This window comes from Moschus berezovskii, chromosome 8, assembly GCF_049115385.1.
Source record: "Moschus berezovskii isolate FMDL1 chromosome 8, NW_MosBer_1.0, whole genome shotgun sequence".
Taxonomy (NCBI): domain Eukaryota; kingdom Metazoa; phylum Chordata; class Mammalia; order Artiodactyla; family Moschidae; genus Moschus; species Moschus berezovskii.
The window spans coordinates 61,366,811-61,394,055 of record NC_142467.1 but is presented as its reverse complement, the minus strand read 5'-3'; the positions used below and the strand labels follow the sequence as shown (position 1 = coordinate 61,394,055).

The following is a 27,245-nucleotide window of genomic DNA, read 5'->3' as shown; positions in this document are numbered from 1 at the left end:
GTTCTCCTCCCTGTGCATGGTGCTCAGTCTGAGTGTCTTGACTGCGACCCCATGAACTGTAGCCTGTCCCATTAACTTTCCCCAGCATAATACTAGAGTGGGTTGCCATACCCTCCTCCAGGTTCCCAACCCAGAGATCGAATCTAGGTCTCCTCCATTGCAGGCTGGTTCTTTACCACTGAGCCACCGGGGAAGCCCTCAGCTCCATGTAGGCAACCATATTCTCAGTTATGTTTTTAGCAGCTCATACTGAGCTATAGTTTGCATACCATGCAATTCACCTATTTAAAGTATATAGTAGTCTTTAGCATATTACCAGAGTTGTACTTCCATCACCACAGTCAGTTTTAGGACATTTTCATTACCCCAAAAAGAAATCTTATGCCCATGATCTGTCATACAATATGTGTTCCTTTGTGACTGCTTCGATTTAGCATGATGTTTTCAGTATTCATCCATCTATCAACTGGTGGACCTTTGGGTTGTATCTATTTTTTGACTATTAAGAATACTACTGCTATGAACATTGTGCCTCTGTAAGTTTTTACGTAGATACATATTTTCATTTCTCTTGGGAATATACCCAGGAGTGGAATTCCTGGATTATAAGGTAATTCCATGTTTAATCTTTTGGGAAGCTACCAGTCTGTTTGCCATTTTAACTTTCCCACTGGCAGCGAATGAGGGTTCCAATTTTTCCATATTTTCACTAATATAAAGTATTATCTCATGGTTTTGATTTGCATTTTCCAGATGGTTAAAGATGTTCAGCATCTTTTCAAGTGTTTTTTGGCCTTTGGAGACCTTTCCAGATGTTTTGCCCATTTTTAAATTGGTTGGTTGCTCTTTTATTGTTGAGTTGTAATAGGTCTTTATTCTAAATAAAGTTCCCTTATCAGATATGATTTGCTTCTGTTTCTTTTCTACCTTTCTAGAGAGTCTATGCATTTGCAAATTGTGAACACACACACACACCCCTCTTTTACCTATATGAAGAGTTTATCACACTCATTGTGTTCTGCAAATTGTAAAGCTGGGATTTTTCTTCCTTACGATAAATCCCATGTCAGCCTTATCACAGAAAAGAGGGATATAGTCAAATTAGCTATGAAATAGGAGAAATTAGTTTCTGTTGTAACAAAATTGAAGTTCTGGAGAAATGAGATTTTAGTAAAATAAAAATTACTGTAGTTAACCAGAGAGGTTTGTTGTCATTCAGTTGCTAAGTCATATCTGGCTCTTTGCGACCCCATGGACTGCAGCACTCCAGACTTCCCTGTCCTTCATTCTCTCCTGGAGTTTGCCGAAATCCATGTCCATTGAGTCAGTGATGCTGTCTCAGCATCTCATCCTCTGTTACCCTCTTCCTTTTGCCTTCAGCCTTTCCCAGCATGAGGGTCTTTTCCAGTCAGATGGCCAAAGTATTGAAACTTCAGCTTCGGTCCTTCCAATGAATATTCAGGGTTGATTCCGTTTAGGATTGAATGGCTTGAACCAAGGGACTCTTCAAGAGTCTTCTGCAACACCACAGATTGAAATCATCAATTCTTCAGCGTTCAGCCGTCTTTATGTCCAACTCTCACATCCATACATGTAGAAAACCTGAATAGACCTATCAGAATGAAAGAATTAAAGGTTGTTAATAATGCACTAGTTTTAAAACTACCAAGTCCTTATTATTTTAGATTCATTTGTCTTTGGGGATCCCATAATTCTTGTTATTCAAATGATTCCTGAATATAAGGATGGAAAAATTCCTTGTTCATTTTTTTGAACATTATAGTTTATGTAGCGTTCTTACAGTCTGGGTTCATAGTTTTTTGTTTTTGTTTTTTTGGAACTTGATATTTGTCACTCTGTCATTTATATTGTTTGAACCCTCTTGTATTTTTTATCTTTTTCTGTTTTCTGTATACTTTCTTTTCTCTTCAGTTTTATTGTATAGATATAGTCAGTCTGCTGCCAAACCCATTATATTTTTGTTTATGTTGTGATTTTTATATATCAGCATTTGGCTGTTTTCCAAATCTACTGTGTGCACTTTTTATATTTAGCTGTTTTCTGAAGATATTTTCCAGCTTGATATGTAATGATCATTTTGCCACGTGAGTGGTAACATGCTCTGTGCGTTTTGATTATGCTTTCTGTAAATTGCACTGCTTCGTGCTTGTATATTTGTTTTTGCCTTTTGAATTTGGTTATCTTTCATTGTGAACTCTTCATTGGCCTTAAAGTTTTATTTTTTGAGGTTCTTAAGGCCTAGAATGAAGATGCCTTTCTCCCAAGGAATTTTACATTTGCTTTTCCTTTCTCCCAAGGAATTTTACATTTGCTTTTGCCAGACTCTGGCACTAGGGACACTGCCAGTTAAGGGCCACTTTATACTCAGTTCATGACTTGGGATGTTCTGGACCTCCCAGGTGATGAGCCTTTATTCCTCCTATCCATAAGAGGTCCAGCCATAGTCACAGTGTCTGTGTTCCCTTCCACCGTTTCCTTTTGATTTGCTTGGTGGGGAGTGGGAGTCATTTTTGGTTCACCCTTAACCTGAGTATATAGCCCTTTAGGGTCCCAGCTTAGAGCGGGAGGATCTCCTGTTCCACCTTTCCGATATGCTTTTGCCCCATGAAGCATCCAAGGTCAACTCAAAGAAGCCTAATGGGCAGAAGCCCTCAGTGCAGAGGCAGCCTCAGTGTTTAAAAGTTCCACTTTGTTCTTTGAATTCCCACTTTACTTACTTTTCAACACTTTTGAGTGTTTCTTTAGGAATATGTTATCCAACACTTTTAATGGGAAGACTATAAATAATCTAGTCTACCACTGTTGGTAAAAAGTTCTGATTCATTTATGCTTTAAGGAATTAAAACAGTTCCAAGTAAATGGATATGCCATCTTCCTGGCCAAAGGGCTTAACATAAAAACATGATCCTGATTAAACTGCAAATTTTTAGTAAAATTCCCATCAGACTGTTATGGACAATTCTAAAATTGATACAAAGAGGAAAGTGCAAGATTCCTCTCTTCCCCAAGAAAGTTGCTAAGGGATTTGTGCTACTAGGTATTCAAACTTACTGAAAGGCTACTGGATTCAAAACAGTAAGATACTAGGTATTCACACTTACTGAAAGACTACTGCATTCAAAACAGCATGATACTGTGCTGAAATATTTGAAGATGAAAGGTCTGCAACATAGCAGATGGTTAAGCCAAAAAAATTGTATAGAGAAAACTGTGGCAAAAAGCTAATAGTTAATGAATCTAGATGAAAGGTATAAGTGTTCATGATACTATTATTATGACTTTTTTGTAAGTTTAAAATTCTTTTTAAAAAGTTGGGGATAAAACAGTATACAATATACCATCACAGAACAAGGAAACAGTATAGTAGGAATTAGGAGAAGGGGACGACAGAGAGTGAGATGGCTGGATGGTATCACCAACTCGATGGACATGAGTTTGACCGAACTCCGGGAGTTGGTGATGGACAGGGAGGCCTGGCATGCTGTGATTCATGGGGTTGCAAAGAGTCGGACACGACTGAGCGACTGAACTGAACTGAAACCTGAGGAACAAGCTTTCATTTCAATAATGATGAATATAGATCTTTTACGTCATACTCAAAGTAATGCTCACATGAGTTGAAGATTTAGAGGACTTCCCTGGTGGTCCAGTGTCTAAGACTCCGTGCTTCCAGTGCATGGGGCCTGGGTTCAATCCCTGGTCAGGGAAATAGATTCCACATGCTGCAACTAAAGATCCCATGTGCCACAACTAAGGCCCGGTAAGCCAAATAAATATGTAAAAATATATTTTAAAAAATAATGGAACTAGTTCGGGGGTTGGGTTTTTTTTTAAGGTTTCAATATAAAAAAGAAACTATAAAAATACTGAGAGAAAATAAAGGAAATAAAACCTCAAGATAGGGAAAGACTTCCTAAACAAGATGAACATATGCTGGCAGCTGTAGAGGAAAACAGATTCTTCTGTGCCCACCTGTTTGCAAAAGTAAAATCCTATATTGATTATATAGAGCTGTTGAGGATGCAGAGAAATAGGAGCACCCAGCTTATTATAGGAATGTACATTACCATAATATTTTTGGCATATAATCTGTCTTTTAAAGCTACAAATGCACATGGCCTTTGACCCAGTTATTCTTACTTACCAAAATGTATCCTACAGAAAACACAACTAGAAAAGGATATGTGTACAAGGGTGATCAAAGCAGGGTTATTTGTAATGAAAAAACGAAATGTAAATGTGCATCAGAGAAGAAATGGTTGAATAATTGCTGCTGTATCCATTAAAAAATAGTGTACTTGTGCACATTGACTAGTAACGATCTTTCATGTAATGTATTTAGTTTAGCGTGATTCTATTAAAATATATAAATTCTTTATGTGTGTCTCTATAAGCAAAAAAATATGAAAGGACACATACTAAGCTGTTAAAATTGACTACTTCTGGGTAAGATTGAAGATTGAAAGGAAAAAACTTAAAACCTGTTTAAATAGGGTCTACTTTGTACATAAACAGTTTTTTCACTTCATTGCTTCTTAACAAAATTTCCTAATGTGCAAAGACCCATTATCCAGAATTTTTCAAATGATTATTGAAAACACTGATACATTGTTGTTTTACCATTTTGTGATTTTTGTTTAGGAAAATCTTATTAGATGTATTCTTACAACTACTAGATTTTTAGTATTAGTAATTTAATATTGCTTGTTCTGATTTAGTGTTACTGTGTTGTTTTAGAAATCCTTTTATGAGATTAAGGCTAAAGATTAAAATTTTTGAATTACATTTTGTGATAATTTTAGGGTTTTAAATAATAAAAATAAATGTTTTTTGAAGCAATAAATGTTCTTTGAAGCAAATACAAACATTAAAAATTGGGGTAAAAGGATTATGGGTTCTCTGTTCATTTCTGCCCATTTTTAAGTGGTTTTCATTAAATCTTGAACAAAGACAAGACAGCAACAGATTGTTATGGTTTACTTCTCAGATTTTTTTTTTTTTTTAAACTGTATTTGTCAAGTCATTACATACATTGTGTCCTCAAACATCACTCAAGCAAATTAGGTGCTTCTGTTTTGTTTTCAGGAGTTCCTGTCTAAGTTTTTGTTGGTTTTGTTTAGAGAGAAGCTTTTTATCAGCCACAGGAGACTAATATATATAGATTTGAGCTCATTGACTTGAAGCTGCTGCTTTTGGACTGCCTCTGAATAAGATAATGATACATCTCAGCAGTACACCTTACACTATATATTTTTTTGGTGGTTTTCCTAGTGGTTACCCTGGACATTACAAATAACACCTTAGTTTGTAACTAGTGTGGACTAATGCTACTTTAGTTTCATGCAGAGAAAAAGAGGAGTTATAAAGCAAGAAATCTATTTGTGACTTTTGTATTTACTGTGCAGTTACCATTGTTTATTTGTTCCAGTGAATTCAAGTTAATGCTGGTATTTTTTTTATTTCCATGTGAAGGACTCAGTTTAGCTCTTCCTAAAAGACAGTTATGTTGGTAATGAACTCTCACTGTTTTACTTACCTGGGAATGTCTTAGTTCCCCGCTGCTGCCCCTTTTATCCCTTCATATGTGTTGGCCTGTTTTCTGTACTCTAGTTTCTGATGTGAAATCATCTATTAATCTTGTTTTGAAGATGCTCTTCTGGTGTTTGACTTTCAATAGCTTGATTACAGTGTGTCCATGTGCATTGCTTTGAGTTTATTCTACTTGGGAATTCCTTGAGCTTCTTGGATTGGTTTCATCAAGTTGGAGGAGTTAGGGGCCATTATTCTTCACTCTTTCTCTTCTTCTGGGTCTCTCCCATTATGCATATATTGGTACATGTAATGGTATCCTACTCATCTCTGAGGTCTGTTCATTTTTAAATCTTAATTATTTTTTAGGTTTTTCAGACTAAATAATCTTCATTGATATACCAAGTTTACTGATTCTTTCCCCACTCAAACCTGCTGCTGTATGCTGAGGCACACCTTTAACACTTGTGCACTTTACAGCTCTTTCTTAACCTTTGTATGTGCAGAACTTGAAGCTTGAATAATCTTGTGCGGTCTTTTCTGAGTGTGCTGCCAGCACTGGGCATGCCTGTGGTCTCTTAGGTTTCCCAGAATATGTAGGAGCTTTTCAAAGCCTTTATTCCCAAAGCATCTCCTTCACCAGCCTTTCTTCCTTTTCTTTTTGCCCCAGCTGTTATTCTTTGCTGGCACTGGCTACTATATTTGTCTTTAACTGTTTTTGACAAATGCCGATTTAAAATAATAAATTTTACGGTATCTGAACTATATACTCAATTTTTTTAAGATAGCAAAACACATGTGTGTATTAATCATTCAGTCATGTCCAGATCTTTGCAACCCCATGGACTGTAAGCCACCAAGCTCCTCTGTCCTTAGAATTCTCCAGCAAGATTATTGGAGTGGATAGCCATTCCCTTCTCCAGGGGATCTTCCCAACCAAGGATCGAACCCAGGACTCCTGCATTGCAGGTGGATTCTTTACCATCTGAGTCACCAGGGAAGCCCCAAAACATACATAGGACATAATATAAAGTGTTTGGTCTAAGAAGAATCAAGAACAGGTCATAGAAGAAAATTTAAAATCTGATAACAATACCTTGTATTAAAACACCTTACACTCAGTCATTGTAGGTCTGTCAGTGTTCTGAAAGTAAATGATCCTCACCCCTCTGGCTTTTCACTTGACTGGCTATAGCAGAAATCTGGTCAGCAGTTGTTCCTTCCTCAGCTATCTTAAGATGCAAGATTAGTGCCTGGGCTCCAGTTGATTTTACTGGTTCCAGTTAGGATTTGTTTCCCAAATATTGCTTGACAATGAAATTTTATTTACTGTCCTTCATATCCTTTCAGTGGGATCTGTACCAAAGCCACAGGTTGTTTGATGAGGTGATAATGAGCAAAAAGCTGACCTAGAGACATGTCAAATGCAGGGCTTGGGCCCTTTTTGCTAAGCGCTATTTATATTTGTTACTGGTTGGCATCAAACAAGAAGGGAGGGGTTCCCTTGAGATTCCCAGACTATAGAATTTGCTGATGCAGATTTTCATTGTTTATATAAGCTTATGCAATGTATGGAAAACACTTTTTTCTTTAAGAAATTGTGTATTTATATATATATATACACACTACTATAGTCACTTGAATCATATTCAAAAACAAGTTAGTGGTATTTCTAGTACAGGTCTCACACATAATTGCTACTTAACTGTTCAATTCTACTTGAATATTGAATGTCCTGTACTCTGCTAAACATGATTTTTTATTTGCTACTTAAAAATATAAGTCACTTATTAATACTGTGGTCTTCTGAAAGGTAGGATTTAATGGGTATACATTGGGATAGGATACGTGTTGGGAAAATAATGAAAAGCTGTTGTAAATTGAGATGTCTTTGAACATAGTTTAATGATCAGTTCGGGTGCAGAGTAAACAAAGTTCCATCAAGTTGCAAAGCAGAACTGACCTCCTTTTCGTAATATTTGAGTCTACTCTAAAATGTAATTTGTTTAAAGATGAGCATATATATGTTTGGTAGCCTGATACATAAGAATGAGTAATTTAGAGGAACTGATTGCTGTTTAGTCAGAACTTGTTATCAAAATAAGAGGGTTTATTTAATCCAAGATTAATGATAAATAAAAATATCAAGGATATCTATCATCTGTTTTCTGTTGTGTCTGTTTTCATAGTGCTTCAGTTTCCTAACCCAAATCATGTTTTCTGTGCATGTGTTCAGTAGTGTTCCGTCTCTTTGCAACCTCATGGACTGTAGCCTGCCAGGCTCCTCTGTCCATGGAATAATTCTGGCAAGAGTACTGGAGTGGGTTGCCATTTCCTCTTCCAGGGGATCTTCTCAACTCAGAATTCAAACCCACAGCTCCTGCGTTGGCCGGTATAGTGGTTGAAGCCCTCTACCCCACACCCTAGCACATAAATCTCAGTCTGTCTCTGCTTTTCTTTCATATACATACAACACTAAGGAAGGCAGAATTCTCAGTAATTCTTTTTTAAATATATATTTATTTATTTATTTTTTACGGTGCTGGGTCTTTTTGCTGAGCAGGCTCTTCTCTAGTTGTGGCAAGCGGGGGCTACTCTCTAGTTGCAGTGTGCCGGGTTCTCATTGCAGTGGGTTTCTCTTGTTACAGAGCACATTCTCTAGAGCACAGGCTCAGTAGTTGTGGCGCACAGGCTTAATTGCTCTGAGACATGCGGGATCTTCCCAGATCATGGATCGAACCCATGTCTCCTGCACTGGCAGGCAGATTCTTAACCACTGAGCCACCAGGGAAGCCCTCTCAGTAATTCTTAATTCAGGACTTCCTAACAACTAAAAATGTTAGCACCACAATACTATTGTCATTAGTATTCAGTATTGGGGGAAATGCATATGTGCATCAGAATTGGGCCCACCCACCCACCCACCCCCACTGCTTAGAGACTTACATTCATATTATATGAAAAGCTGTTTTTTAGTACTTATGTCCTGTTAAGGATAAGTTCATAAAATGAGTTTAAAGGGCCAGGCAACATACATAGAGCAAGTCTGTCCCTGAACCTTACCCAAAGAAGGAAAACTATTTCTAGTATATTTTGGGTTTGGTGTTTAATTTGATTATGACAACTTTGGAGTAAGAAGACATTTTGGAAATGCTTATCTTCATATTAGGTATGCTATTGCCTTCCTTTGGCATAAATCACACTAATGTTTGGATTTATGTACAAGTCTCTTGCTTTATGTAAACACATTTTTTAGCAATTTCAGAGTTAATGAATTGGTAGACTGTTATTGTAGGGGCGTCCCAGGTTGCGCAGTGGCAAAGAATCTGCCTGCCACTGTTGGAGATGGAAGAGACGTGGTTTCAGTCTCTGGGTTGGGAAGATCCCTTGGAGTAGGAAATAGCAACCCTTTCCAGTATACTTTCCTGGGAAATTCCATGGACAGAGGAGCCTGGTGGGCTACAGTCAATGGGGTCGCAAAGAATCAGACACAACTTGTCGACTGGGTGTACACACACAGACAGACTGTTGTAGAATCTGGAACTTTAATGCTTCAAACTTTTAGCTTGCAATGAGTAGAGTATAAGATTGAGTATAAGATTACTGTATGAGATTAGATGCCTGAAACTCACTGTGGGGAAATCCAGACATGGAGGAACTCAACATGGACCCAAAGATAAAGCAAATAGAGAATGAGCTGTGAAGTGGAGAGAGCCACAGCTGTACCTTGCAACTAAGGAACTAGGAGTCACTAAAAGTTTGTTAGTTTTCATTTCCAGTCCCTGGGTTTTTTAATACCGATTTTCCAAGCCATGCTTGTTTTATGAAACACAGAATATTCTATTTTCAAAAAATTGGATGGTTTGGGGATTCCATTTAAATAATTGTTTGCCTTTGTTTACTGTTACTAGAATCTAGGCTATTCTCAGTTATTCCTTAGACATTAAAATCGTTTAGGAGAAAAATGAAGCTTTCCAAATGCTTGGTTTATCATGTACATTAATGTATCAGTATGCATCTCATACCTAACCATGATGCCTGGTAATAACAGATGTTCACTAAGAACTGAAAGAATGACTGGCTAAACTAACTGTATTGTTGTTTTAAGGTTAAAAACTACATCTAACGCCAACGATGAAAGATCCAAGTCGCAGCAGTACTAGCCCAAGCATCATCAATGAAGATGTGATAATTAACGGTCATTCTCATGAAGATGACAATCCATTTGCAGAGTACATGTGGATGGAAAATGAAGAGGAATTCAACAGACAAGTTAGTTTTGTGTATAAACATTCTTTTTTATTGTAGCCCATGACAACCATCAAATAATATAATTGTACTTGTCCCAGAAAGGTGTTTTTCACCTGGTCCCTTATATATGAAATACATGGATTTTTGTGCCCCCACTCCTGTTTTATTTGGATGTTGATTACTACCAGTTTTAACTGCTCAATTGAAATAACCTTGGGAGCTTTTTTTGGTGTCTGACCCCAGAAATTCTGATTCAGAAGAGTTTAGGGTGGGACCTGGTAAACTAATTTTTGTTGAAGGTCTCAGGTGGTTCCAGTGACAGTAAGGTTTGGAAACCACTGCCTTACACCAGTCAGTGTCCTATTGTGGTGAAAGTCAAGCATCCAGAGTAGACAGGCACAGGTACCAAAGTACTGGTTTTCACCTAAGGTTCTCATTCTGACCAACCCCCAAATCTGACACCACTGTTCTACTTTAGAGAACTCTTATATGTTGTAGAGAACTCTCATACATTGATAGATGTCTTTATTCCCATATTTCTTGTACCTGTTTTCATCTTTTGTCTTGTTTCTCCCTGATCCTGGCTTTGGCCATCAGTAGCCAGCTTGATTTGACCATATCTAGTTATATATATTCAAGAGTGTTAAAAAAAAAAAAAAAGGTTAAGCAGTATAGTCTTCTATTTCAATGACAGTTAAGTTGCTGACCCTCTAAAGATTATTTTTCCAGTCATTTTTGGGTGGGTTTAGGGTTTGTATAGTTTTGGAAGTATCATAGGTAATTCTGGTACCCAGACCTACATAAGAACGCTTCTTTGTTACTTCTTCCTTGCCACCTTTAGTGACTGCTATGACAAGTAAAGACATAGCAAAAATCTAAATAGATCTTTCCAGGTCTTATGGAAAATGTATTTTTTTTTAACCTTAGCATAGAAGCAGATGAGGAAGGTATGACGTGATTTTTAATGGTTTAGTTCAAGATACTTTAAGCCTTTCCTAGCGATGTCATCTTACCAAGTATGCTATAAATTACCCTTTATTATAAATCCAGATAGAAGAGGAGTTATGGGAAGAAGAATTTATTGAACGCTGTTTCCAAGAAATGCTGGAAGAAGAAGAGGAACATGAGTGGTTTATTCCAGCTCGAGATCTCCCACAAACTATGGACCAAATCCAAGACCAGTTTAATGACCTTGTTATCACTGATGGCTCTTCCCTGGAAGATCTTGTGGTAAAGAGTTATTTTTTCACCTTTTTAAAACCTAGTTCATCTTTCTCATAACTGGAAAAGCCAGCATCCATCTGTTTAAGAAGCGTTCTACATCTCCTTCCCTTCAGAAATTCTACTGCTTCTTACTATGGAAGCAGAGGCCTCCTGGTCTCACTTATGATATGGAGTGACTTTTGGCAGCACTCTGGAGCTAGTCTGAGGCTGCTAATAGACTTCTTGACACTACTTTTAGTTAGAACAACTATGATACCCTAGGATACATAAATGTCTAAAAGCAGTCATTCAAAAGGGATAAGTATGTTCATGTCATTTGCCTTTGCAAAAGTAGCTTGATGGAGAGGTTTTGCTCTGTCTTAAATATTTGGTGAAATTACAAATTTTTTCTGAAAGGTAAAATTTTGGAGATTTTTTTCCTAACCCAGGATTTTCATTGAGTTACCCTAACTCCGTTTGGAATTGTGATTTAATAAAGACTTACAAATTCTTGGCAGAAAAGGAACACAAACCTATTTATATTTTTAGTTATTCGCAGTGTCTCATTGCTGATGGTTTATTTGTAGTAAAAAGTTTTTTCAGGAACTGTGATAACTAAGCATCAGTACTAAAGTAAAACCTGATGATCCTTTCGCTAAAATTAAAATAATTTAGTTAGAATGTTAAACTTTCTCTCCATGTGGACAATCTCTAGTTGCTTCTGTAAGACTGTTCTCTGGAATATACCCCTAGACTCTGAAGTCATTTTGTAATTGTCTTTTATTCACTGTGCAGTGATTTCCTAACCTGGTTGTACCTCATAATGACCTATGAAGCATTAAAAACAAATTTTCTCAGGAACATCCCATCCACCGAATCAATCATCTAGACATGCTAATTTTTAAAAGCACTCCCAGAGGATACCACCAGCTTGCCCTTTCAGACATATGGAAACCATTTTCCTAAAGGGCTGTATAGAGAACACTAAAATGTACATTGTGGTATAGCTTTTGTTGCAGTAAAGGACAGTAACCCAATTAGGCAGATATGTGATCTGAACAGTCTGTTGGGGTATGCTTGCTTATGGCTGGATTAATCACTCCACAAATAATCCTGATTCCTCTGAGGAAAAAAGCTCTTTCTGGGAATAATATATAACTTTACCTGGACCCAGTATCATTCCACTGTCTAGAAACTGGTTTGTTTGACTCAGTCTATTTGAGATTAACTCCTCGTTATTTTGTATTTGCCCAAAGTTTAGATTAATTTCCCTTGAGAGATGAGAATGATTATGTTTAAATTATGAAACTTAAATTATTGCTCCAATATGTTGTTTAATATGCTTTGGTCTTGAAGTAAGTAATGTTGAGGACTCAGATTCAATCTAAAATCATGCCAGCATGCCTACATTTCAGTTGCTGGAATCCGTCGGTTTCTTTTTGTCTTGATCAATTTGCATTCAGAGATGTGGTAGAGGAAAATCTCCAGCTATTCCCTGTATGCTAACATATCTACTTAGGAAAGGAAAGATTTAGAAATACAGAATGATGGTGGTACAAGCCTCAAAGGCTCTGAGAGGCTTTGGCCCATTCCTCCCCTCACTGATACAAAAACAGTCCCAGAGAGTAACTTATCCAGGCCTACGTAAGAAGTTAGTTAGCAGAGCTGGGGTTCCAACTTAGATCTTCTGACTCCCCATGTAGTTTTCTTTTCCTGTTATATACCACGCTTCCTGTAGGAGGGAATTAGAATACAATTGTAGAAAGACAGCTCCGTATTTTCAAGGAGCATCATCAAGTAAAATTAATCCATAAACAATTCCCCAATCACTTTAATCATCAGTTCAACGCTTGTTTAATATTTGCATAGTATGAAACTGTTTAAAGAAAGTCAACTATCATAGTTAAATGAATAGAATCCTGTGTTCTGAGACATTCCTTTGGTGGATGTGCAGTTAGTGAGTTTCTAGTTACACTTATATAAATTTAATTTCAATTCCTACCTTCTGTTTAGGAAATTGATAAAATTTTATATAATATAATATACATAGCTTACATCTGGTTCCTTCTTTCACTGCTATAGATGTTTTTTAATTCAGTTTGACCTTACCATCTGAATTCTTGCCCTTTGTCTTTTATTTTTGGAAGACGTTTTTGCATGTGGATCTGGGTTGAATGCTTCTGAGTATCTGAAGCTATCTGTTAATGAATTTGCTTTTTTATGTACTTATTTTCCAGGTCAAGAGCAATCTGAATCCAAATGCAAAGGAGTTCGTTCCTGGGGTGAAGTACTAAAATATTTGAGTAGACGGGGCCCTCTTTTGGTGGATGTAGCACAATTTCCACACTGTGAAGGCAGTATTAGAAGACTTAATTGTAAAAGCTCTCTCTTGTCACTGTGTTACACTTATGCATTGCCAAAGTTTTGTTAGTCTTGCATGCTTAATAAAAGTGCTGAGACTGTTATTAAGTAAAAAGCTGTCAAACATTTACTGAGATAGAATTGGCCCCATGGCTTGAAGTGAAGACAGCAAGGAAAGAAGCACCAGTCAAGTTGTGTCAAAGCACCAAATTAAATTATCTCTAAATCTAAATTAAATTCTAATTATTAAGTGAGTTTCTCAGTTCAGACTTAAAAATTTGCATTTGTTCCCATAAAAAAGAATCTCCTTTTTCTGAAGAAGACTTGCTGTTTAATTGAAATAATTCAGGATAGACATTTAAGTATATCTTTAGTTACTGAGGTTAGAAGGTAGTGAACCTAAGCCTCCTGGCTTTTACGGGGTGTTATCATGTAAGAAAATACTGAATTATCCTAGTGTTAACATCTAAGAAAGTATGTGATTTGAGAATTCCATCCTTTTCTAAGGAATCATTGCATCATAGCTATTACCTGTGTAAAATCTAACATTTGACCAACCCGTAATTCAATTGAACAAAGAAATTGTTACATATGATTTGAGTGGTGCTTTTCCTTGCTTTGTTAACCATCACTACAGTAGTCTGCAGCACAACTTTTCTTTTAACAAAGCTAGAACAGTTTTGGCTTCTTAAACTTCTTATTTGGGTAGGTTAAGCTGCCATACGTGTTCAGTGTGAATAGTGTTTAAGTTGAAAATATTGTAAAAAAATTATATTTTTTCAAAAATATTTAAAAAAATAAATAATAGTAGAACTGAGCTGCTGATGTTTGTGTTTATTGGTTTTGAAATACAGACTCTCAAGTGGTGATACTCACTTTAGTGTGGGCCCAGTCCCCCCCTCAGGACAACCCTGTTGGCAAAATTTGCTGAGAGCAAGCTTTATTAGATTCCATAGTGTCAAATATGTTGTTATGTAAGTATCTGTCCAAAATATAGCAGTAAAATCCCATAGCCCTTCCGTAGCCCACCTTGGTCACCTCAGGCTGCAGTGTCAAGGCAATCATATATATTCATGTTAAGAAACTTTCTGGCTGGCCAGTATGTTGGTAACCTTACTCTAATATAAGCTCCACTGGCTTCTGCCCTTTACAAATCATTGCTGCTCTGATTGGCCTGGTTTGCTGTTTGGATTCACCTGGATCTTCCCCTTTTTCACTCTCACAAACTAATTTATAATCTTTATTTGGGATAGGCTGTCGGTCAACTAGCAATTTCCTGGTTCTAAATACAATTCTGCCTCATGCCCCTATTCTTACATTTGGAGGGCTCAAGATTAAGAAGGCCATCTAGTCAGTTTTGGTTCACATTTTCCCTATGGTCCTTTGATGTCAGTACCTGTGCCCGGTGTGTTTTTAATGACTCCCTTACTACACTAATAAACAGGTAGGTTAAGACTCTGAGGTAGATGATCCTGTTTGTCTCTTGTGTTTTTTGGAGCCACAATACCACCAGCCCCCTCTGTTCTCTACTAGCTCAGTGGCACAGGAAGCTGCCAAGTATGTAAGTGTTAGAGACCATTTCTCTAAGCCTAGATGGGTGGGCAGATGAGTTCATTTCTACATACTGCCAGATGACCATCATGCAATATAATTAGAAGTTATAAACTTGAGTAACGTAATGATTAAGAGCAAAGACTAACCAGACTTCCTGAATTTGAGTCTAGTGATTGTGGGTAAGTCCCTTAACCTTTCTGTGCCTTAGTTTCCACCTTGTTAAAATGGTAGTAATAATAGTATCTATCTCAGGAGTGTATTTAGTTAATACACATCAAGCACTTGAGACCATCCCCTGGTACAAAGTAATAAATCACTTAACTAGAACTTTCTATCATGGAGTCATCTAAGCTAAGCTCTCACCTTGTTGGAACTTGTCCGTCTGTGGCAATGTGCACATTAAAACTACCTGTTTTTTTAAGACCTTGAGAAGACATCACCCCATCAGGGCCTGTATGGCATAGTTTTAGGGTAACTGAAATCATTCTGTTTTGTACAGGTTTTATTACAACTATTGAGACAGAGCGCCTTATGTGACAGAATTTTTAATATACTTGTGTCAGTCATTTCTCAACCTTTTCCATGTCATGAAATGTAATTTATCTTACTGGAGTTGCATGGATGAAGTTGCCTGTAGCTACAGGTTAGGGCTCATGGGCTCCAGTTGACCCAGTATCAGTTCAGATACCTAAAGGCTGAAGGGATCAATATTTCAGTGTACTTTTAACCTCCTACACGGTTAATGGCCCACACTTGTTGGGAAGTTCCACTGTCACTATATAAATGGCTAAGGAGTTCCATATACATATAGTGACTTTTTACCCAGTCTGCCTTTCCATTGAAAACGTTCAAATAGGTCACAAAAATGGAAACTTGAGTAGTTGTCTCTTTGGTTAAAGCATAAGAATGTTGTGATTTTCCAACCCTCCCACAAAAGCCATAGACTAACACACAGTCCTACCTTTTCTGGGAGTAATTTTTCAGACCTTGGTGTACACGGTTTCTGTGTTTTCTGGGATATCTTCTGGAACTGGAAGCTGGTTTTTTGACCTTGAAGGAAATCCTTTGAAGACCGGGCAGATAGGAATGTATTTCAGAAAGGCAGTTCTTTTTACCATGCTCATCCCAATGGGAAAGTCATAGCTTTTCAGGCTGGAAGACATCTCCCTGTCAGCATGGGCCCCAGCTTTCCACTGTATCAGACCTCGTTCTTCTGGGCTTCCTGCAAGTGGACAAAGGGGTCACGAGAGCCAACACTCCTCTGCTACCTCCCCTCCCCATAACCTAGTCATGAGGGAAGAATTCCATTTTCTTGATTCTCAAGTTTTCTGGTCCTGCAAAGTTGAATCTGTGATCTCAGCTCCTAACTTGGCTAGAGCTCTGGAGATCCCTAAAGGATACTGGTCATACATAATCAACATCTATTGCATATCTACAGTGTGCCATAATGCTCCGTGCTTAAGTGCTTTAAATTCATTGTCTGATTTCTTTGAAACATTGGTGGGAGGTATATATGCACTATTATACAAAATTTTATGATGAAGAAGGTTAAGTAATTGTCAGCCTTCACCTTGGGTATGGGGCTGGTGTTTGCTGGGCCAATGGGGACCAAGTAGTGCCCAGACTGCTGTGGAGATAGGAAGGTATATTTTGAAATACTGTAATCAGTATTAATATTGAGTATTATGATTCCATATTTGGAAAATAAACTCTGTAATACAAACCTCAGAAAGTCAAGCTAAGTAAAATCTTTGTTGGTGGTAGGGATACACAAGAGATTTTTCACAAATGGGAAGTAGATACGGGAGGGATTTGTGAATTCTCTGAGCTTTTCACAAGAGAGATGAGGTTGAAGACAAGTAAGTGGAAATTTAGTGCAGAGATTTCCACACCCTGGCAGCCCAAGTTGAAAAACCCCATGAGTAGAGAAACCAGATATATCCCAAAATCTCAGAGGAGAAGGCACTGAGGAAGGGCTGGGATACTCGGGGAGGCCACCTGGAGGAGGTGCTGGGCCTGGCTGCACAAAGAGAACACATAGAGGAACTGGCGCTGTGGCACCAGACTGCAGCGTCTCAACCCCACTCCTCACCACTGCCAGGACACAACCACCAGTGCATGCTCCCCACCTGCCTTCCACATCCCTCCCTGGGGTGCCTTCAACTCTTGTCCACGTTCCAGTCTCCTTGGCCCATCCAGAATCATTCAGGAAGCGCTCTGGATGATTCAAGCCCAGGCTCATTCACCTTACTGCTCTAAATTGCTTTCAACTTGGTTTTCACTTTCTATCTTGTTGGCTGACTTTTTGCCCTTATGTGTCTAACTCAGGGCCATACTGGTAGGCTTCAGGAGCACTTGCTGAACTAAACTTTTGCCCCTCTAAAGTTGGTCTGTGGGTAAGTAAAGAGGAAAGAGCAAGTACAAAGTGGTCTATCTGCAAAGTGTACCCATCCCACAGAATAAAGCTGTTCAGTTCAGTTCAGTTTAGTCGCTCAGTCGTGTCTGACTCTCCGCGACCCCATGAATCACAGCACGCCAGGCCTCCCTGTCCATCACCAACTCCTGGAGTACACTCAAACTCATGTCCACAGAGTTGGTGATGCCATCCAGCCATCTCATTCTCCGTCGTCCCCTTCTCCTCCCGCCCCCAACCTTTCCCAGCATCAGAGTCTTTTCCAGTGAGTCAACTCGTCGCATGAGGTGGCCAAAGTATTACAGTTTCAGCTTTAGCATCAGTCCCTCCAATGAACATCCAGGATTGATCTCCTTTAGAATGGACTGGTTGGATCTCCTTGCAGTATAAGGGACTCTCAAGAGTCTTCTCCAACACCACAGTTCAAAAGCATCGATTCTTCGGCGATCAGCTTTCTTCACAGTCCAGCTCTCACATCCATACATGACCACGGGAAAAACCATAGCCTTGACTGTATGACTCCATTATTGACTGGGTTCTGAACAAGCCAGACCTGGGTTTGAGTCCAGGTTGTGTGACCTTGGGCAAATGATTTATGATCTGTGAGCTTCAGATTCTTCATCAATACATATTGAAGGACTGATCTACTATGAAGCATAATACATATAATGATTGGCAGGGATAGATTAATGATGGGCATTTGGGTTGAAGGAGAGGGATGTGAGGAACTCTGGCACTCTGAGGCTGTTAACATCTGCGTAGCTTAATCCAGCTGCCCAAATCACAAACCCCTCTGTACAGCTGCCTACCCAGATGCCCTCCATCTCCCTGGACTCCCTAGGCATCAAGGTTGCCACTTCCCTGTCTTCATATCCACAGGACAAGCTTCAGGTCTCACCTCAGCTTCCTTTAGGTTGGTGTGTGTAGGGGAGGGCGGGGTACCATAATCAGGTACCAAAATCCATCTATTCACTGGATAGTTGCTACCAGGAACTCCCTCATCTGATGCTATCTAAAATCCCTGAAAGTACCAGGAGCCCTGCCCCTTCCCTATGCAAACTCTAACCCACCAGCTGTGCACAGCCAGCCCCTGATTCCTGTGCTCGGAGTAGACACTTGTGTCTTCAGAGACGGGAAAGCAAGTGGAGCCAGCTATGTTTAGGCTGTTAAGTGGCAGCAGATGGAGAGCTATCATCTTGTTTTTCCAATCTCTCATCTCTGTGGACTAATGCAATCTAGCCCCTGTCTCCACTGAGCTTTCCTTGATCTTATACTTCCCCTGGAACTCTCCAGCAAAGTGGTAGAGTGGCTGGGACACAGACTGTGAACTAACTGCATTGGATAGACTTTATTTAAATCCCAAATTTGCAGTGTTTAAAACCTTCAGTGAGTCACCTAACCCCGGATTCTTTTTCCTCACATAAAATGGCATTGATAATCTGCCTCACAGGGTAGTTTTTGAGGATAAAATGAGACATTTAGCTCCATGCCTGACCCATAAATATTTGCTAAATGCTAACAAGTCTTATGACCAACCTAGATAGCATATTAAAAAGCAGAGACATTACTTTGCCAACCAAGGTCCGTCTAGTCAAGGCTATGGTTTTTCCAGTGGTCATGTATGGATGTGAGAGTTGGACTGTGAAGAAGGCTGATCGCCGAAGAATTGATGCTTTTGAACTGTGGTGCTGGAGAAGACTCTTGAGAGTCCCTTGGACTGCAAGGAGATCCAACCAGTCCATCCTAAAGGAGATCAGTCCTGGGTGTTCATTGGAAGGACTGATGGCTAAAGCTGAAACTCCAGTATTTTGGCCACCTCATGCGAAGAGCTGACTCACTGGAAAAGACTCTGATGCTTGGGAGGGATTGGGGGCAGGAGGAGAAGGGGACGACAGAGAATGAGATGGCTGGATGGCATCACCGACTCGATGGACATGAGTTTGAGTGAACTCCGGGAGTTGGTGATGGACAGGGAGGCCTGGGGTGCTGTGATTCATGGGGTTGCAGAGCCAGACATGACTGAGCGACTGAACTGAACTGAACAAATATTATTACTAGTCAGAGTACCTGGTGACATTTAGTTTTTATATTTTCTGGGCACATAAACATGGACTAGGAGGATTCTCAGGGACCCCACAAAGTATCCTCCATGACCCCTGTAAAAAGCCCTGATACCAAAGAGAAGTGTTAAGGGCTCTCCTAGTAGCCAGCATGACAGATCACTGGTATATCTGGAGTGGGTTTTGCCAACATACTAATGGTACATTCCCATCTGTCCTAGTCTTAAGAAAACAAAGGCACCCCTCAATCCAGTGGCAACCAAGAAATGGAAAGGAAACAATTCATGGGACCCAGGAATGACTCTCCTAGCCACATCCTCTTCAAGACCAAGAGGAAACTTGGCCTCTATGAGGCCAGTGGTCTCTCCCTCCAGCCCACCTGTTCCTGCTTCTCCCTGCAGAGCCTGCATTGCATCTGACCTGGCCACGGCTCCGGAGACATCTGGTGGACTGCCTATGAGTCCACCATGGTTCTCTGTTCCCCTCCCAGGGCTGACCCATACCTGGCACTGTGTTGTCCAGTATGAAAGCAAGGCACCCACCCACGAACATCTCCGTGGTCAGCAGCACAGTCAAAATCTGGTCCACTTCAGGAACGCCTGTGGAACAGGCCAAAGGCCAGTGAACGTGACGGCCTCATCCAGAGAACAGAGCTCATAGATGCTCCCTACTTGCTCAGCCTGCTGACTTCGTCAAGCAAGCATGGAGATGGGGCAGTACAAAATCCTGACATTCAGGATTATACCCTCTGCCTTTTCCATCCTTGGATTCAAATCCCAGTTTGCTGGTTGCTGCTTGTCCTATAACAAATCATTTAACCCCTCTCTTCTGTAACATGAAGATAGTATCTGTCTCATGGAGCTGTTGTGAAAACTAAAAGAGCACATGTAAAGTTAAGACACAGAAAATGTCTTAGTAAAGGACAGTTATTAATTAGCCACTTGGCTGCTAACTAACATCCAGAGTTGGGGAGGATTTGTGGCTCTGGCCGTGTGGAGTCTTTGAGGGGAGAGGCTATGCTCAGAGTCAAGCCCACCATACCTCCCCCACCCTGAGATGGGTAGACTCTTGGGAATACCGGTGTTAATGACGTCCGGGTTGGAGTCCAGGTAATTGGGCAGCGTGAGGCCGAAGAACATGGAAAATCCAAGCACGAAGAGGTTGCGGGAGGAGTTCATGTCCACGAACTGCAGGTTAGACAGTCCCACAGCTGTAATCATGCCTGAGGGCACAAGAGAACCGCTAGAGGCTCCTAGCCCGCTGAGTGAGCCCCACTCTCTGCGACCACGCTGCATCCTCAGAAGCACGTGCAACACTCACCAAAAAGGGTGCAGAACATCCCCCCTAGAATGGGGTCAGGGAGTGAAGCGAAGAGAGCCGTGAACTTGCCAATGGTGCCTAGAACTAGCATGATGCCCGCACCATACTGCACCACACGCCGGCTGCCCACCTGCCAGTGAGCCAGGGGTTGGGGCCAGACCCAGAGGACGAGGCTGGGGGGAGGGTTAGTTGCTGGAGGGAAGGGGTGTGGTAGGTGGGCGGGGCCTGTCACAAGAGCCGGGCACAAACGGGTCAGGGCAGGATGTAGGGCGGGGCCTCTCAAAGGCAGAGTAGGGCTAGGCCAAAGTAGGACTGGTTTGGGGCAGGGCCTGCGGTACGTGGAATGGAGGCGGGGCTTTGGGCTGCTCTGGCCAATCCGGGCACCTTGGTAATCCCCAGGACGCCAATGTTGGGACTGGATGAGGTGGACCCGTTGCCGGTGCCCAACAGCCCCGCGATAATGCAGCAGATGCCTTCGGTGAAGATACCCCTGTAAAGAAAGGGCAAGTGGAGGCCTTGATCCGTGCTCTATCCTGGCTTGCGTCCTCGCATTGCCCTGGCCAGATCTCTCGCGTCTCTAGGACTGTGCGAGCTACAACTAACTGTCCATAGTAGTCCCCCACTCCAGGACAGAGGGGGTCTGGAAGCCAGGATCCCAGGTCTGAATGCTAGTCCCACTGTCCTGGCACTTAATCCTTGGGTGATTCTGGGCATCAATTTCCTCATCTGTAAGATGCGGACAATAGGAGTACCTGTCTTACAGAGCCATTAATGGACTGTATAAGAGAACGCATACCAAGGGCTAGGCACATGGAAGGTTGTCAGCAGCTGCAGTTTCTCTGAGACTTTGTTATTCCTCAGTTATTCGCAACAGTAAGTGATGGGAGCATCCTCACTTAGTAAGGAAGGAGGACCAATCCTGGTGAGTTGGTGACTTGCCCAACTCCTTGTCCCCCTCCTCTGGGGTTCAGCTCTGTCCCAGTGTTTGCTTTCCGAGTGCCCTTAAGGGGATCAGACATTAGGGAGGGCAGGTGGACATACCTGTTGATAGCGTGTACTGGAGGTGGTGGGGCACCAGCCAGGCGGGCACAAGCGTAGTAATCCCCAATGGACTCAATGATGCCTGCTAATGTGGCACTAAACATTCCCAGGACAGCTGCTGCAGTCACAGTGGGAAGCCCCCACTGACCTGAAGCAACAGGGAGACAGCAGGATGGAAGCAGTGAGTGTTCCTAGGTAGGTCAAGGAGTAGAACAGGCAGTACTTGGGTAGAGCAGCGGGAGGGGTAAAAGGATCTCAGGCTGGGATGGGAGCTGTACAGTTGCAGGAGCTTATTTGGGATCACTTAGTCATAAAGCTGGGGTTAGGCTATGTCGGAATACACCGACACTCTGCCTGGAACACTTTAAATGTGCAGTTGATACTTATTATGTCATCAGATGGACTGGGGTCACCAGGGGCCACATTGATGGTCCCAGTTGGAGGCAGAGGGGCCCAGATGGGTTGCTTACAGGGGTAGGGGATGCGGATCCAGGGAGCAATAGCCATGATGTCCCCTCGGGCATCTGTTCGTGCCTGGAAGCCATAGGCTGTGGGGTCTGAGGGCAGCACATCCGTCAGGGTCAGTACATAGCAGAGCAGCCACACGGTCATGATGGCTAGCACGATCTGAGGTGGGGGTGGGGTGAGGATTGCACTGAGGGCCCAGGAGAGCTCAGTCCAGGTGAACCACCGTAGCCCCAGTCCCAGCTGGTGCCCCGGCCCTAGCTCAGACCCCGGCCCCTATTCCTGGTTGGGACCTCATCTTTGCCTCTAGCTCCCCTACTGCCCTGGCCCTTTCCCCCAACCGTGGCCCTGGACATAGATCCAGCCCCTGCCTTAGTCCCAGCCCGAGCTGGCTCACGGGAAACATCTTGAAGATCTGGACGCGGAAGAGAGTGAGGCCCTTTCCCCAGCGGTAGACAGGCAGCAGGAAGGTGAGGTTTCGCAGGTACTGGGAGAAGAGGACGATCAGGAGAATGGAGCTGGGGGCAGAAGCACAAAGAGAAGATGGCTGGTAGGCTGTGCTGGGAGCAAGAGCCAAGGCTAAGGGGGCAGGACGCGAGGGAAGTGAGGGACTAGGGCTGGGCAAGGATCAGGCCTGGTGCCCACTCACCAAGCTGAGATACCCCAGTGGGAGCCAGCTCGGTCGCCAGCAGCTTGGAAGACAGAGAGACCAATAAGGGAGACAGTGGGGGTGACTGTAAGAGGCCCGATGTAACTGAGCAGGGCCCCAGGCAGCCCCATCAGCCCAATCACCACCTCTACCATACTGGACACCATGATTGCACCCTGGACCTGGAAAAGCAAGATCAGCTGTAAATCACTATGTAGAGGCCATGACATCTATGTCAAAAAAAAAAAAGTTCCAAGGGGCTTCCCTGATGGCTCAGGGGTAAAGAATCTGCCTCCCAATGCAGGAGACACAGATGCAATATCTGGTCCAAGAAGATCCCACATGCCTCGGAGCAACTAAGCCCGTGCGCCACAACTATTGAGCCTGTGCTCCAGAGCCCAGGTACCGCAACTACTGAGCCCATGTGATGCAACTGCTGAAGCCTGCATGCCCTAGAGCCTGTTGAGAAGCCACCCCAATGAGAAGCCCATGCACTGCAACGAAGAATAGATCCCGCTTGCCACAACTAGAGAAAAGCCCACGTAGCATCCAATACCCAACACAGCCAAAAATAAATAAATTGATTAAATAAAATTATAAAGAAAAAGTTCCTGGACCACATTCTCACATCCCCCAATTCAGCAGTGGCCTTCCCCTCCATCTAACCGCACCCTCAAGTCCAGGTCTCTTCTGCCCCACATGCAAACCCACCTCTCGTATCCGTGGGTGCCAAATATGTGAGGTATTCAGGGGCAGACTCCAGTTACCGTAGATCTCTTCTGTGGGCAGAGATAGAACACACACATGGACAGAGAGAAAGTAAAGATGCTGCCCTGAATGGACACGGGACAGCCCCGACCTTCAGGCTCCGGGGATTCCCCTTCCCAGTGCACACCCCAGAAATGCACCCACCTTCTGGAGGGCATTTCCATCTCTCTAGGGCCAGGATGGCTTTCGCTGGGACCAGAAATGCAAAGGCACTGGCCTGGAACAGCGGTAGCCTGGAAGCAGAGGCACAGAGCCACAGGGACAGGATGGGAGGTGGGGAGGCAGGAAACAGAGACAGGGGAGACGGCGCGCGGCGGGCCGGCACAGAGAGAGGCACCAGGAGAACCACAGGGACAGAGACAGAGGAACGGGGCCGGGGCAGAACAGAGGGACGCCGCTGAGGCCTCAGGCCGGACTCTGGGACATTTTGGGCGCCTAAGAAAGAAAACAAATGGAGCCCCTAACCCATAACCTGCTCCCTTTCCTTCTCAGCACCAGCTCCTGCACTGTGATGGGCCATGGGCATGGGAGTGGATGGCTCGGCGCCTGTGTGCAAGCTCTGCTCACAACCTTCCTTCCCACAAACAACCATCCTTAGGCCACCCAGGACTCTGCACAAGGGGCAGGGAGCCCCCAGGAGGACAGGCCATTGAAGGGGCCCACAAAGGCCCTGGAAGTTGGAGAGCAAGTGGTCCCGATTAACCGGAGTAAGGCTTAACAGAGGAGAGCCCAGCTAGGCGCATTCCTTTTCCTTAAGGAACCCCCAGGGGTCCAGGGTGGGACCCCAGCTGCCTGACTCTAAGTCTGGCCTGGAAGCCAGAGCAACAGGTGGGCACAAATAGCAGCTCTTTCTCTCCCACGAGAGTCCTCTGAGACTGCTCCTGCTGTGTGGGTCACTGAGTGTGTGTCCACGGGAACAGGGTTGGAGGTGCAGGTGGCACACGGGGCAGCTCACCGGATGCCCAATGTGGTCTGGATGAGGGTGGTGATGCCCACACAGGTGAAGATGGTGCCGATGAGCTGGCTGACCATGTATTGGTCACGGCCCACACACAGCGCCTCGGCCAGCAGGAAGGGCACAGCGATGGTGCCACTGAAGCAGGTCAGGTAGTGCTAGGGGTGGGGAAGAGTGGGGGCAGCGTGAGGCAGGGCCCAGGGAGGCCACCAGAGAGCAGGGGGGACCTCAGAGCCCTCACACCTGCCTCAGTGGGCCTGAGCCCAGGCCACCCCTGCCAGGGAGTCCACTTGGGACTGATACTCCCTTAAGGGATTCCCGCAGGGCAACTGCTCACCTCTCTGGGAGTCGCTAATCTGCCCCAAGTTACTCCTGCAGCTCCTTTGGAGTGGGCCCTCCTCCCTGTCACTGGCGCTCCCCCTGGCGGGTGATGCGTCATCTCTTTCAGGCCCTATCAAGCCTCTTCCCCACCGACTTGGCGCGACGGTCACTGCTGCTGACCTTACTTTTCTCTTCCTGTTACCCAGGACGACCTCGTTTGCCAGGGAGGGGGCTTGGATCCTGGGGTGGGTGCAGGGTGGTCAGGGCTGGGGGTGTACAGGGGGCAGGCCCTGGGAAGACGCCCACCTGGAAGCCCAGCAGGATGCACAGGTACCAGGGCGGCACATCTTCGATCTTGTACAACATGTCAAACTTGGGTTCTGTGGACAGGGACACTGGGGGGTCCTTCGTGGAGGTCCCTGCTGAGCCCAGGGACTCATGCTGGGGGCAGCATATAGAAGAACTCAGCAGGGAGCATTGAGACCCAGCAAAGTCCATTCTGCTTCAGAATCAATGAGGTGCCCCGAGTGGCCTGTCAGCTCCACAGATGGGGGCCCTTGCCCTCCCTCAAGCTTCACCTACCCAGCTCTCCCTTGGCCTGGTTACACCTGGCTCCCACCTCACGTTGCCTTGTGCAGAATGAGCCCACTGTGCTGGCTCCTGGAGCCCCCGGAACCTGGACCTTCTAGCCAAGGGAATGGGCCCGTGAGTCAGAAGCCTGGAGGTACCCCAGGAAGAGGCCAAGAGGGCTGAAGATCGTGACAGACCCTCTTGGACCCACTCTGGTCCCACCAGTGCCCCAGTCCTTGGAGTGTCCGCTAGTGGGGTCGTAGGTTGGCCCCCTACTGGTTCCAAGCTGGAATCAGCCAGTCCCAAAGCAGAAATCTCCTTCACCCCCACTGCCACCCCACCCCCTCCCCCAGTTGCCACATTCCACCTGGGACAGTCACTCTGGATCCAGTTCATCAGAACCTTTCTCTCTGCCCTCCCGGGGAGCAGGCTTGCACGGCGCCCCACCCTACCCCCACTCATCCCCCGGCACCTGAGTCTGGCCCTCAGCGTCCTCCCGGGCCCGCATCTTTGGGGCACAGGTGTGAGCCGTTCCTGAGGAGAAGGAGGGATGGCTTTACGAAGGCCAAGGAGGACTTTACTCCACATATCAGGCATTGTTTGAAGTAAATCTGTAACCAGATCTCTAGCACTGATTGCGAAAGGAGGGCCCAGGCTGAGGTAATGTATTAACTCTGGCTGTAGTGGAAAAGGCTGCCCAAGCCTCTGCCACATGTACCTCCTGAGCACTCCCTTGCTTGCCCACACCTGCGCCTGGGCACGGGCCACGAGTTTTCCAAGAGAGGGCCAGAGTGAGGGTGAGGAGTGGACAGCCTTGGAAGGGTACCAGGCCCTGGGTGAGGTGAGGAGAAAGGGAGTGAACCTGGGCACATATGATGTCACTCTCTGAATCAGGCTTTTCCCTGCTTATTAATAAAAAGTTAATCATTATCATCATCATAACCCATCCTGTTATTGAGGAACGACTGCGTGCCAAGCAACATCCTCGTACTGTCAAGTCTAACCCGAGGCTCTGGGTACTATTAACCTGTTTTACAGCTGATGAAACAGATTTAGGAGATGTGATCTGACCAAGGCCACACAGGTCACAAGGTTTTAGAAAAGCATTCCAATAATTAGGTTTGCCTGATCGCCTAAACCCACCGTATTTATTTCTACATTAAATGTCATAAAGGACTGCCCTCCCCACCACTACCGCTCAGGGTCCCTGAGGCAAAATCAGATGGGCCTAAGGAGCTGCTGGGGCTAGCCCGGTCTTGCCTGTCCTCTGTATCAGGACAAGGATTCCTTTCCTTCCCTCCCAGCCAGGACCAGCTGTGTGCTCCGGGGGACCCAGTGCAAAATGAAAACCTGGGACCCCTGTTCCAAAAGTGTTATAAATTTTAAAACAGCAACAGCAGAGCATTAAACCAAACTGGGGGGCCTCTCTAAGCGTCAGGCCACGTGTGTCGGCCACACAGCCCCTGAAGCAACCCTGGGCAGGACCATCTTCCCCTCCTAGGGGTTGGGGAAAGCCCAGGGATTGAGGCTCTAGGCTGGCGGGGGCTGAGCCCGAAGTCCCAGGTTCAGCTCCCTTCTGTGCCTTCCCAGCCCCCTTAGGGTCCACCTACTTCTGGGTTGCTGTGCCCACGGCCAGGCCCTGCCCCGAGGACTCCCAGGCAGCACCGCTGTCCAGCTGGGTAGCAGCTTCATGTCACTGCCCTGAATCTAAAGGCCTGTCCAGCCTCCAGCCCGTTGCTCTGCCTGCCTGTCCTCTCCTCTCCC

At 43.9% G+C, this 27,245-nt stretch overlaps 2 protein-coding genes across 5 annotated transcripts in view; one reads left to right on the top strand and one right to left on the bottom strand.

The window, feature by feature from the left end:
* The window catches only part of PAIP2 (poly(A) binding protein interacting protein 2), a 25,767-nt gene extending 11,585 nt beyond the window's left edge, over nt 1–14,182 (top strand). Inside the window, exons 2-4 of one of the 2 annotated variants that reach the window (XM_055430973.2) lie at nt 9,659–9,822; nt 10,852–11,031; nt 13,242–14,182. In XM_055430973.2, the coding sequence (XP_055286948.1) occupies nt 9,685–9,822; nt 10,852–11,031; nt 13,242–13,298 (375 nt within the window). In that variant the 5' untranslated portion in view covers nt 9,659–9,684 and the 3' untranslated portion in view covers nt 13,299–14,182. Of the gene's footprint in view, nt 1–9,658; nt 9,823–10,851; nt 11,032–13,241 lie in introns of those variants that run through there. The other variant, XM_088838635.1, reaches the window with a different exon arrangement.
* Nucleotides 12,261–27,245, bottom strand: SLC23A1 (solute carrier family 23 member 1). Of its 3 annotated transcripts, none has more exons than XM_055430968.2 (16): nt 27,092–27,245; nt 25,954–26,015; nt 25,218–25,352; nt 24,591–24,748; nt 23,780–23,868; nt 23,579–23,646; nt 22,868–23,049; nt 22,616–22,736; nt 22,224–22,380; nt 21,754–21,901; nt 21,097–21,202; nt 20,713–20,842; nt 20,471–20,614; nt 19,896–19,991; nt 15,881–16,141; nt 12,261–12,736 (listed from the first exon to the last, which is right to left on the bottom strand). In XM_055430968.2, the coding sequence occupies exons 1-15, from the start codon at nt 27,171–27,173 to the stop codon at nt 15,900–15,902; spliced, it is 1,920 nt and encodes a 639-aa protein (XP_055286943.1). In that variant the 5' UTR covers nt 27,174–27,245; the 3' UTR covers nt 12,261–12,736; nt 15,881–15,899. The 3 variants fall into 3 exon arrangements, with proteins under 3 accessions (XP_055286943.1, XP_055286945.1, XP_055286946.1); XM_055430970.2 differs by having other exon boundaries at nt 19,935–19,991; XM_055430971.2 differs by lacking the exons at nt 22,616–22,736; nt 22,868–23,049.

Coding starts and splice junctions, on each gene's coding strand:
- SLC23A1 (XM_055430968.2), bottom strand. CDS start 27,173: ATGAAGCTGCTACCCAGCTGGACAGCGGTGCTGCCTGGGAGTCCTCGG. Junction 26,016..27,091: donor GTGGGCACAGCAACCCAGAA/GTAGGTGGACCC, acceptor CCTTCTCCTCAG/GAACGGCTCACACCTGTGCC. Junction 25,353..25,953: donor ACGCTGAGGGCCAGACTCAG/GTGCCGGGGGAT, acceptor TGCTGCCCCCAG/CATGAGTCCCTGGGCTCAGC.